Consider the following 10,544-nt stretch of genomic DNA (forward strand, 5'->3'; position numbering starts at 1 on the left):
TCGAAATGGAATCCATTTAGAAGATAAGATAATAAAAAGATAAGATCATTAAGATCATTTCCAGCAGAGGCGAACGGAACCTTTGGGGATATGGGAACTGTTAAGGAGTTCTGTGCGGCTCTATAGCGTGGCCGAACTGAAACGGTGGGAGCTGCTGGAGCTCATAGACTCGAAAGGCGTTTTTAGTGCAAACCTGTGAAACGTGTGTGTAGCTTAAGTGCCCCCTAGTGGCAGGAGAAGGCGGTGCCGCACACACGCATGTGCTAGCCTTTTCTTTTTCCTCTCTCTGCCTCCCTTCCTCTGCTCCTCTGTCTTTGCTGTCATCCGCCCAGCTGCTGGCCGTCTCTCATTTTTCTGCGCTGCTCTTGCGCTTCCTCCTTTATTTATCTGCCGTCGGGATCCGAAGGGGCAGTAAAGCCCCCTGACTGATCGCCACGCCATCACCTGTCCACTGCTCCACTGAACTGTCCGCATCAAGGCCTGCTTGGCCACCGTTCAGTAATAAGGGACCCATCTATGTAGAATTGCTCCACAGCACTGTAGGTTTTTCTCCCTTAGTGAGAGAGGATGTCGCAGAAGAATAGTAGGCAAGCTGGCTGGGTGGAGTCATAACTTACCCATGATGCCCTTCTCCTTGAAACCCGTTGTGACTTTGTAGCCCGGGCAGCCAGATCGGTCGCCAGTACGCGCGAGGACCGTGCGGTAACGTCTGTGACATAGGTGGACAGGAGACAAGGCGAAATTTGGGGAGAAGAGGTTCCGAGAGGCTCTGTTTGCAGGTATTAAAAAAGATGGGATTGCAGTGTAGGGTGGTGCGGTCTGGCATGCGACCACAGGGTTACCCCCCCGCCAGAGGCCGGACCGAAGCCAAGCCAGTGACTCAGGAAACCCAGACGGCGTCGGGGCAGGAGGGGCCGTGTGTAGAGCGCTCGCACGCGGAGCGGACGGACTACAGCTCAGGCCCAGGTAGACAGAGGGCAGTTGGAATGCCATGTAGTGCAAAGATTGGGGTCAGTGGGGTCAGTGGAATCTGACATGTCGTTTTTATGGGCCGGCGGGCAGGTCTATGGAGCGTGCAAATCATCAACAAAGACCTTTTACGAGCGTGACTCCACTTTGGGTTGGGGGGGGGGGGTTTGGGGTTGGGGGGGGAGGGGGAGGCAGTGACACCAATGTAATTACCTGCAACAGCGGAATGAATTCACCCCTGCTAACCTCGCTACGTAACCGCACACACGCATACAAACACACGTCCCGTCACTTGATGACTACCATGTAGCCGGGCAAATGGAAACCTCACCTTGTCCTTTAATAGGGTATTTTATTACAGTTCGCTCTAAAGAGACTCTGCCAGATCTCTGAAGGAACTGGTTCAATTGCCCGAATTCCCCCCCGATTTTTCTCCCAGTCTCCCAGTTACACCGTCCTGTCTCATTATGGAGCGGAAACAGGCTGAATACAGGCTGGAGCCCGTGCAAGGGGGATATATTTCAGTATCTTTAATCATTTATTCTCACCTGTAATTTCTCCCAAAATGGAGGAAACTTACGATGCGTGTTGGCCTCATCCGCTTCCGATTTTTATGCCTGTCGACCGGCCCCTCGGGCATCGTGGGCTGACTAATGCCTGTGCTGGAATTGCCGCTTCACGGAGAGCCCCTACACATGCTTATGGGTCCTCCCAGGCCCAGGCTGACAGTGGAGAACTGGGCTGGGCAGCTGGAGTGACCTTTCGGAGAAACGAGGCCTGATTAACACAAGCTTTGGGATGTATGCGACCGTAATTATAAAGATCGGTTTAATAGGACGTTCTTCCCTACGGTCGTTACAAAATCTCTTGGTGTCCGGAATGGGCCACCGTTCGGTGTCTCGCATGCCTCCAGCCAAACAACAGCTTAATTGGTCACAGGTAATGCCTTGGAAACTTGTACGCGTCGTGTTCTCCAAGCCGGGCTGTCCTGAAACTTGTTTTGAAAAAGCCGGTCGACAAACTGTGATGCGAGACCATCATTAGTGCTGCAGAGACAGATGAGAGCTGGGAGAATCTGGGAGCTTGTTCAAAACTCAGCTGGGCACTTTGATTGAGAAATGTTTCCTCGGCAACTCTATAACACCTTCCCTTAAATTCCCTCCAAAACAACTCTCCTGTTCCCAGAGTTTCCATTTTTAAGGTCATGTGTTGCTACTTTTTGAGGTGTGACATGTTGGGAGCGTGTTCGGGGGTTACATGTTGGGAGCGTGTTCGGGGGTTACATGTTGGGAGCGTGTTCGGGGGTTACATGTTGGGAGCGTGTTTGGGGGTTACATGTTGGGAGCTTTCAACAAACTTTCTCCCCTTCCAATGTAAGATGTGTTGCCCTTATGGTGGGTAAAAATGTCCTTGAGTTTGAGCAACCTTGCTAGCTAGCAGCAAAAGCCTTAGCCAAATGTAGAGGGATAGTTCTTCTAAGGGAGTACGGACTGCTATACTGTCAAAGTGAAGCATTGATTACAATGTTTGTTGACATGGATCAATATACTGTAACGATTGTCTTGGAGTAATAGATTCTACGCAGATCTAAATTTGATTTTATAGATCGTGGTCTCGCACACGTCAGGGCATATTGGTGACACCGAGATTGCATCTTACAGAATGATGAGTTAATTCTAAGCACATTAATCCAGGCATCAGATCAGACTCTGCTGGCATTAACTACAGTAAAAACCTGAAGGTAGTTATTTTGCAGTGAGGTTTGTGCAGTTTTTCATTGTCCATGGCCTAGTTGCCTATCAACTAGCTCCTGGACTCCATCAGCACCCTCCGACACCTGCAGCTGCAGCAGCACCTGTGAGCGAGCCTTATCTGCCGTCTGAACTGTGTCAGAATTATTTGCATTAATATCCACATCGCCAGGTTCATAGATGTATGGCTGAATTACTCAACTTCTCCTTCTTTGCACCATAATATTCAGCTCTGCTTAAGTAGCCTGGCAGGCTGCAGGTCGGTGACAGTGGGCTGTCAATCAAGAGAAGTGCGCTTATTAGAATATCTGGACCACGCCCAGACCGTTCTCAGACAGGACTACCAATTTGGTTGTTTGTTTTGAGCAGTATTTCATAGTATTTAAGGGGGGGTTTGCTGTATTTTTAATATATTATTGAATGTAATTTTAATTTCACACAATCTAGTTTAATATCATACAGTTATTTTAAGATTTTATAATATATTACCTGGATATTTAAATGTGTGAGGATGAGTTTTGGTTTGGAACGAAAAGGCTGGGATTTCGTTTACCCTCAGGATACAGTTTGAGGTAGGATTGGGTTTACGGACTAAGGTTTGAGCCAAGCACGCATAACATTACCGTTTTCTAGAAAAGTCTGTTCAGAGTCAGCTGTCCAGAATGGGCTCTGTTGCCCTTTAAGCTCTGACAAGTTAACAAGTTCCCGCGTCAGAGCCGAGCGAGAGGCAGCCTGCACCGTTTTCCGCTGTCCTTTACGCTGCAGACGGCTACTGGGAGCTCGGTTATCCACGAGCTTCGGCTCCAAAAGCCCTGCTCAGTCACGTGGAGCAACCGGCTCTGTCGTTGGCCCGCCCAGGATCTGCGCCACCCGGGAGGGGGTGGTCGTGCGGTCCGGGGGGTGGGGGTGGGGGAGGGGCTCGGGCCGTGGCGTGGCGTGGTTCAAGATTGATAGGGTGCAGGGCCACAGAGCGCTAGAAGACAGCTCGGTGGTTCCCAGTGGCATCGGGTGTCAATCATGGCTTGGGAAGGAGACAGGCCTGGACACCCCGTGCAGTGACAGCTCTCTGCAGTCTAAAGGGGCCTTCTGACAGGCAGTCGGTAAAGAGCACCGGAGCTTGGCGGAGGGGTCGCCCGAACGCAGCGCGTGAAGCCCGTCGACCCAGGCCCGGCGGCATTTTAGCAGGATGTGGTGACGAAGGGCCGATCGTCTGATTTGTAAATCGTCATGCTTAAACATTACTTATCCACCGCTGTCGACACAGTTGTGCGCAGCACGCGTTTTCAGTGCAGTGCTTTGTTTCTGGGTGGTGGTGTGTCAGAGCTGCTTGGTTCGGAGTCCAACTGCAGTTAACTTGTGGAAACTTTTAATGGCCTTTATGGTCCATAAAAGAACTGATGGGTTTCTCTCACTCTCGCTCGCTCTCTCTCTCTCTCTCTCTCTCTCTCTCTCTCTCTCTCTCTGGCCCTGGAGCGGATCGTGCTGAGGGGTCATCAGACACGCCCATGTTCTGCTCTTTCAGAGCCCTGTGCCATGAAATGGACATGATTGTGTAGGTGGCGTGCGCTGTGGCCTGTGGCCAATCGCTGCAGCTCTCTCAGAACGCCGACCTCGGCTCGGCTCGGCCGCTTAGCACGCCCTCTACTGCCCCCTGCTGCCGTCTTCGGTACGACCGCTGCAGCCGGTCCCTCTCCCAGGGCTGAAGCGGCGCCCGTGCCCGCGTGGCGGTGCCCGTTCAGACGTCTATGATGGCGACAAGGAACTCGCATGCAGATGGTCTACCCGGTGAAACGTGCCATAAACCAAGTGTGGTGCCGCCGATCAAATGGCGCAACGGCGGCGCTGGAGAGCGGGGTGCGTCTGTCGTCGGTCCCGCCAGCGAGAGGCGCGGTGGGCTGGGAGCCTGGAGCAGCAGGGGCAGGACGCCTGCTCCCCTGTTCTCTCCTGTTTGCTGTTTTAATTAGCATTGTTAATTGGCCCTTCTTGACGCCCCTTTGTGACAGGCCTGTCACTCCGCTGTATCGATGGCGTTGATGGCCCTAATTTGTCTGCTCGTTAGCCCGGTGGCTGGCTCCAGGACCATAGCGCCTTGTTCCCTGTCACCGGGGCATCGTTGTCTGTCTGTCCGTGTTGGGGATAAGCAGCCTGGTAAACAAATCATTTTGCCTGTGCGTGCACATCCGTGTCCCCCGTGTGCCATCAGCCCTGTGGAGGCTCGTCCTTGAGTTGCAACAAAGGCAACGCATCGATCTGGCAGGCGCGTGTAATGGTATTAAAAACAACACGCGCGCCACAGATGCCACTGCCTTTACTCCACACACACCCATCCTCCACCACCGCAACACAGTCCACCTCAAACTGTGCCAGCAACTGGAAATCCTTTGCTATAGGTTTCCATCCACCAGTATAGTGGGTGGGGTTTTTTTTTGTTTTTTTTTTCCCACGGAGACAGAACGCATCTTAATGTGACATTCCTATTTCCAAAATATATAATGGCTAGGTTAGTTAATTTGTATTGATAGATGTTCAACAGGCATGGACGCACAGAGAAACTTAGTTGACATGATAACTGTATGAATAAAAGACCCTCTTCTGATATCTGCTTTGAAGGGAAGGCCGTCCTCACAATTCAGGTCTTTATCCATTAGTCATGCACGCGCTGCCTCCTGTCATCGCGCAGATCTTCCTGTTCTGTCCCAGAGATCTTTGTCCTTCTCCAGCCTATTTGTTAACGGTGAGTCTCGTGGGTACCTGATGACGCCTCCATGGTGACCTTTGCGTCCGCTCCTATTTCGAGATGTTTGGCTTTCCTGCCTGACCATCACGCCGTGCCATGTCTTGCGCCCTGCAGGGGCAGCGAGTGTTCTGGAAACTTCCAATCCTCTGTGGGGCACAAGTGTGTGTTTGCGCATTGGCACTGGTGCCCACTCCCTCCCCCCCCCGTAACCACTGGCCCATCCCGGCAGCGCCGGTTGCTGTTGGCGTGTTGCCAATGGCCAATCAGGGCTCAGGAACGTCCCTGCTCGCAGCTGCGATGCTGATGAAGTCCTCTGCTCTTCGTCGGGCCGTCCATCACCCGCTTCCTGGTATGGATGTGTGCGATATAACATCACAAGCTGAGAGGCCATCTGCACGCGGCAGGCTCCCAGTCTATTTATGTCACTGCACACACACACACACACACACACACACACACACTGGTGGAGTTTCTGTTGATCATGGGGAGACACAAAACTTTTTTTCTGAGGTCACAGCAAAAATGTCAGGGATGAGGAGATTTGGCGAGCTTTGGAACAGGGGTTTAATGCTCTTGCCAGAGCTCATAACACTAAAAGACGTAGCCTGTTCAAAAGAGATTCTCCAACCAAACAAATCAGACAAGTCTTTCTCTAAACCTGTGTATACGAATTCATCAGATATGTTCCAAGACCGTGATTTAAATACATGTGATGTCATAGCTCGCCCACACGGTTTCAAAGTGAGCCTTGGCCTGTTCACCTCATAGCATCCAAAAATAGCTTGTTGTTTTTGGAAGGCTACAGAGGTGGCAGCCCTGGCCAGATGGGGTGTGAAGACAGGCACAGGAGTCATGGAGAGAGTTCCCATCAGCCCGCTGGGTGAAGGATGGAGCCCAGGATGACTCCACACTCTGCAGTAGCTGGCTGGGATACAGAGAGCACGGAGGAGATAAGGAAACTGCTGCTCTCTGAGCCAAAATGGTGTAGATCAAAGACAGATGCCATGCCCTCTCTGCTAATCAAGGTCATGTTGTGCCCAATAGGATGAGCAACCTTGTCTCTTGCCTTTTTATTTAGCTGAAAAATTGTCATATTATATTTGGAAATTGAGGCAATCATGAATAACGCAGTGGTGTCATAGTAAATCAGAGAGGAATGTAGATAGAAATGTCATTTAATCTGTACTGTCAGTTGTGTGTGTGTGTGGGGGGGGGGTGTCTGTGTCTGTGTCTGTGTGTGTGTGTGTGTGTGTGTGTGTGTGTGTGTGTGTGTGTGTGTGTGTGTGTGTGTGTGTGTGTGTGTGTGTGTGTGTGTGTGTACATGTGTGTGCTCAAATACAAGAAGCATCCATAGAGATACCATTCATGCCAGGAATGGATTGTTTTTGAGTTAATAGTTTTGGGTAATAGGATTTAAGTCATAGACTTTGGATTTATGTGGCCCAGGTAATTTCTGACTGTTGGAAGAAATTGGAAAATAAAAAATAAAAAATGACTGAATCACTTTTTACCTTGTTTTTCTTCCAGAGGTCTTGTTTCAATCACAGAACTCTGACAGTCTGACATGTCATATCTGGACATCAATAACTAACTGACATCCAGTGGTGAAACATTACATCTCTGTCTCGATTTATCATGTCAGGCCATCCTCAGAAGACTGTAACGCTACACACAATACACAAGCAGACTGTGCCGTTGCTTCCTTATCACATCACAGCAACAGCACCGCAGCTTTTAATGGGTTAATGGCACATTTACTACTTAATCATGTAGCTTAAAGTAACACATTATATTTAGTAATTTGCTGGACATGGTTTTTACTGTTTGTATAACTTGGCTATTAATTTTCTAGACTACACTCTAAGAATATATTTTGAGCAGAAGATAGTGGCATGCTGTCACATGTTTCTAGTGCCTGGCCAGTGTCCAGCTGCACTGGGCAACCCAGCCTCTTAGTTCACCTATTAGTTCACCTCCACTTTGACCCAACAACTCTGGTTCCAACCTGAGCCAACAAACCATGTGTCCTCAGATGCCATCAATCATGTATACTGTTCCCTAAATAAATGGAAACATATTTATTTCCTAGTACAGAAAGAGGAGAGCACGTTTACTGTTAACATTATTTAACCCTTGGAGGGAGGTTTCTTTGTTTTTTCCACCGTTCCTGAACTATGTGGCCCTACAAACATTATTCCAGCCTCTTCATCTCTGCATTGGAGATATCTGTACCAGTGCTGTCATATCATTAGCCTTGGCACTTTAGCTCAGAGAGGTTTTTCCGTGGTTTCGTGTCCTAACGTCTCTCCGCTTGCCCGTGTCAGTAGTGTAGCGGGTTCCTAAAAGCCTTCTGCAGCGTTATGACGGAGTGCACCGGATAATAGATGTGTTCTGTAATGTGATCGTGCTAGAGGTGGAACACAGGAGCGCTAGCAGGATAGTTGTATGAATTTAAATAAAGTCCTAGCTGTAAGAAACTGCTACATCGGTGAGCTGTAGAGAGGGTTCTTTTTTTATTTTCTTTTTTCCCCTTGTGGCTGACTTGACAGAAACACGGTTGATTTACGTTCACTAGTGGCAGCCCTGGCTGAACTGTCCTGGTTATTTACTGTAGGCATTGTTCTGTGGGGTATTGTTCTGGCCAGATATGCACTAAAAACTGGGCTTTTATTTATTTATTTATCTATATTGCGGCTATATGTATTTATCTATCTATATTTCAATTGATGGCAGCACGTCAGCGCAGTGATTTAAGGGCCACGAGGTATTCAGCGCAGTAACAGTGGCACAGCCTGGGAGGCAGAGCAATATTGCCTAGCCATTTATGAGCCTTTGAACGAACAAAGGCAGCCTGCCGAAGTGGCTCTGAGGAGATTTCACTTTTAAATGTCAGTGCAAAACAGATTTCTCTTCCACATGTAGGAATAAAGCCAGTGTCTGAGCATGAGCACTCTATCGGAGGCTGACTGCACCTCTATCCTTCCCTCAGACTGTTGAACAAGGCTCACTCTGCCCCATATGCATCACTATAGATCACTGTTTCTCTACACGCTCCTCAGTCAGTCCTAGACAGTTCACAGTTGTACTCTAACCCAGGCGTCTGGACAACCGCACAAGGTACTCTGGATAATCTGGTGCCTCCCCTCCCTCCATAAAGTGGGTTATGGAACCATTTTTGTATACCCGTATGTGTATGTGTCAGAGTTGGGATTTGAAATCTGCAAAATATTCTTATGTGGTAGATGTTGAGCTGCAATGCTAAGTATTTTTGCAGTGCTTGTGCGAAGATATGAAATGAATGGCTGTAAAAGAAACACTTCAGCCGAGGTCTGGTTCCTTAACCTGCTCTCTCCAGATATGAAGCTGGGTAGGAACGTCGCCCGGACGTTTCTGGACTACTATAAACTCAGCAGCCTGGCTGAGGAAAATAAATGAACAAGTCACTTTAACAGGTATGTACTTTTGTCTACATGATTTTAGGAAGAAAAAAAGAATCACCGTTGTTTTATTCCATGTTGCCTTCTCTTGGAAATCTTTTTTGTTTTCATTCATAACAAATTCTTAGTGGTTCTTTTAAGGACCATGACGGAATAATTTTCCCTGGCGCTGTTCTTTCAGTTACTTCATCTTAAAAACAAAAAATTTGTCATGTCATCATTCCATCAGAACTTTGAGACTCATTCAGGGATGCAGTGACTAAGTGACTTTTTAATCATACACTTTTGGAGTGTAGACCAAGTTTTCAATGAATTGGTTATAGTTTGAGGAATTCAAACACCCATCATTTCTCCCAAACTCTATTGAATAACTTGTAAACTTTTAAAGTTATCTCTCATTTCATTTCACCCTATTTTACTGTAGTGATTTCACGCAACACTGACTGTTCTCACTGCAAAGGATCTTGAGTTACTCTTAAGCAACAATTCGAGAACTGATAGCTGTATTGCACATGGACAGTTGCATCCAGAACCATGTAGCCTTTGAGGTCCTGTAGAACCCTTATTTTAGCATGGTCGTGATCAGGAAAGTCCCATCCCAACAAGACTTTCTCATACAAATGAAACTCCCACACTTGACCTTCCCAGAGCAGCTCAGACCAAAATGAAGTCTAATGTGAGATGACGTTACCAGAGTCTACTGGACCTTTTTGGGTTTTGTCGTTAAGGAGTTTGTTTGAAAACACATTCTTTTTCTGTTGACAGTCAAGATGCGGCATCTAGCGGTCACCAGGGAAATAATGCTGGAAATGGAAAGACTCACAATGGGGAGAGATGTGAGCAAAGATTTCCGGGCAGCTTGGACTACTGAACTCCAGTACTACCCAGCAGGGACTACTGAACCCCAGTACTACCAAGGCTCCCCAGCACAAAGACACAGCACCCCATGCATATTTTGGACATCAGGAACATGTGAAAAAATGAAAATGACATGGACAGTCTCTTGATGTTTCTGTACAATGCTATTACTTTAATGCCATCAATTGTTGTAAGATAATACATAAAAGGTGACTTAACTGCTTGGATTTATTTACCATGTTTTGCCTTTTTAAAATACCAACAATAGTGTACTTTCATGTGTTTTGCAGTTGCTTCTTCACAGAAGATGTCATTTAGTTGCAATTATTACTGTGTAAAGGATTGCATGCATTAAATCCAGAGTTGTGTTCTTAGTTTACCTTTATTCTCTGGTACTGCCGTCTGAATGCAATAAGAATGTTGCTTTAAGAAGGACGTGATGACCAGGATGTTTTAGTGTATTTGACAATAGCATTCACAGGCTTTTTCAATCCTTTCTTTAATTTGAAATGTATTACTAAGCATGTTTGCTCAGAGATTGTTTTAAAATTTATCTTGCGCAAAACAATGAATTCTTTGATCTCTAACAGCAAAATTAATGATCTCTATATGGCTCAGCACATGGTCTAGCTAGTAAATTCCAGTAAATCATTCCATACATTCAATATGCAAAGGAAATTCTGCTAAATACAGTGTGCCTGTTGTTTGATCGAGCATCCCTTTCACCCTCTCCCTTTTCAGACATGGCTCCGACTATCTGTCAGGAGTGGTGTGAAGAGCAGCGTGCATTTT

The 10,544-nt window shown here is 47.4% G+C and overlaps 1 protein-coding gene across 2 annotated transcripts in view; it reads left to right on the forward strand.

Moving 5' to 3' along the window:
* agbl4 (ATP/GTP binding protein-like 4) overlaps positions 1–10,293 on the forward strand; it is a 249,801-nt gene extending 239,508 nt beyond the window's left edge. For both annotated transcript variants that reach the window (XM_027001298.2, XM_027001299.2), the window contains 2 exons: positions 8,813–8,909; positions 9,660–10,293. In XM_027001298.2, coding sequence (XP_026857099.2) covers positions 8,813–8,892 — 80 coding nt within the window. In that variant the 3' untranslated portion in view covers positions 8,893–8,909; positions 9,660–10,293. The remainder of the gene's footprint in view (positions 1–8,812; positions 8,910–9,659) is intronic.
* The last annotated feature ends 251 nt before the right edge of the window (positions 10,294–10,544 follow it).

This window comes from Electrophorus electricus, chromosome 23 (genome assembly GCF_013358815.1).
Source record: "Electrophorus electricus isolate fEleEle1 chromosome 23, fEleEle1.pri, whole genome shotgun sequence".
NCBI classification, from domain to species: domain Eukaryota; kingdom Metazoa; phylum Chordata; class Actinopteri; order Gymnotiformes; family Gymnotidae; genus Electrophorus; species Electrophorus electricus.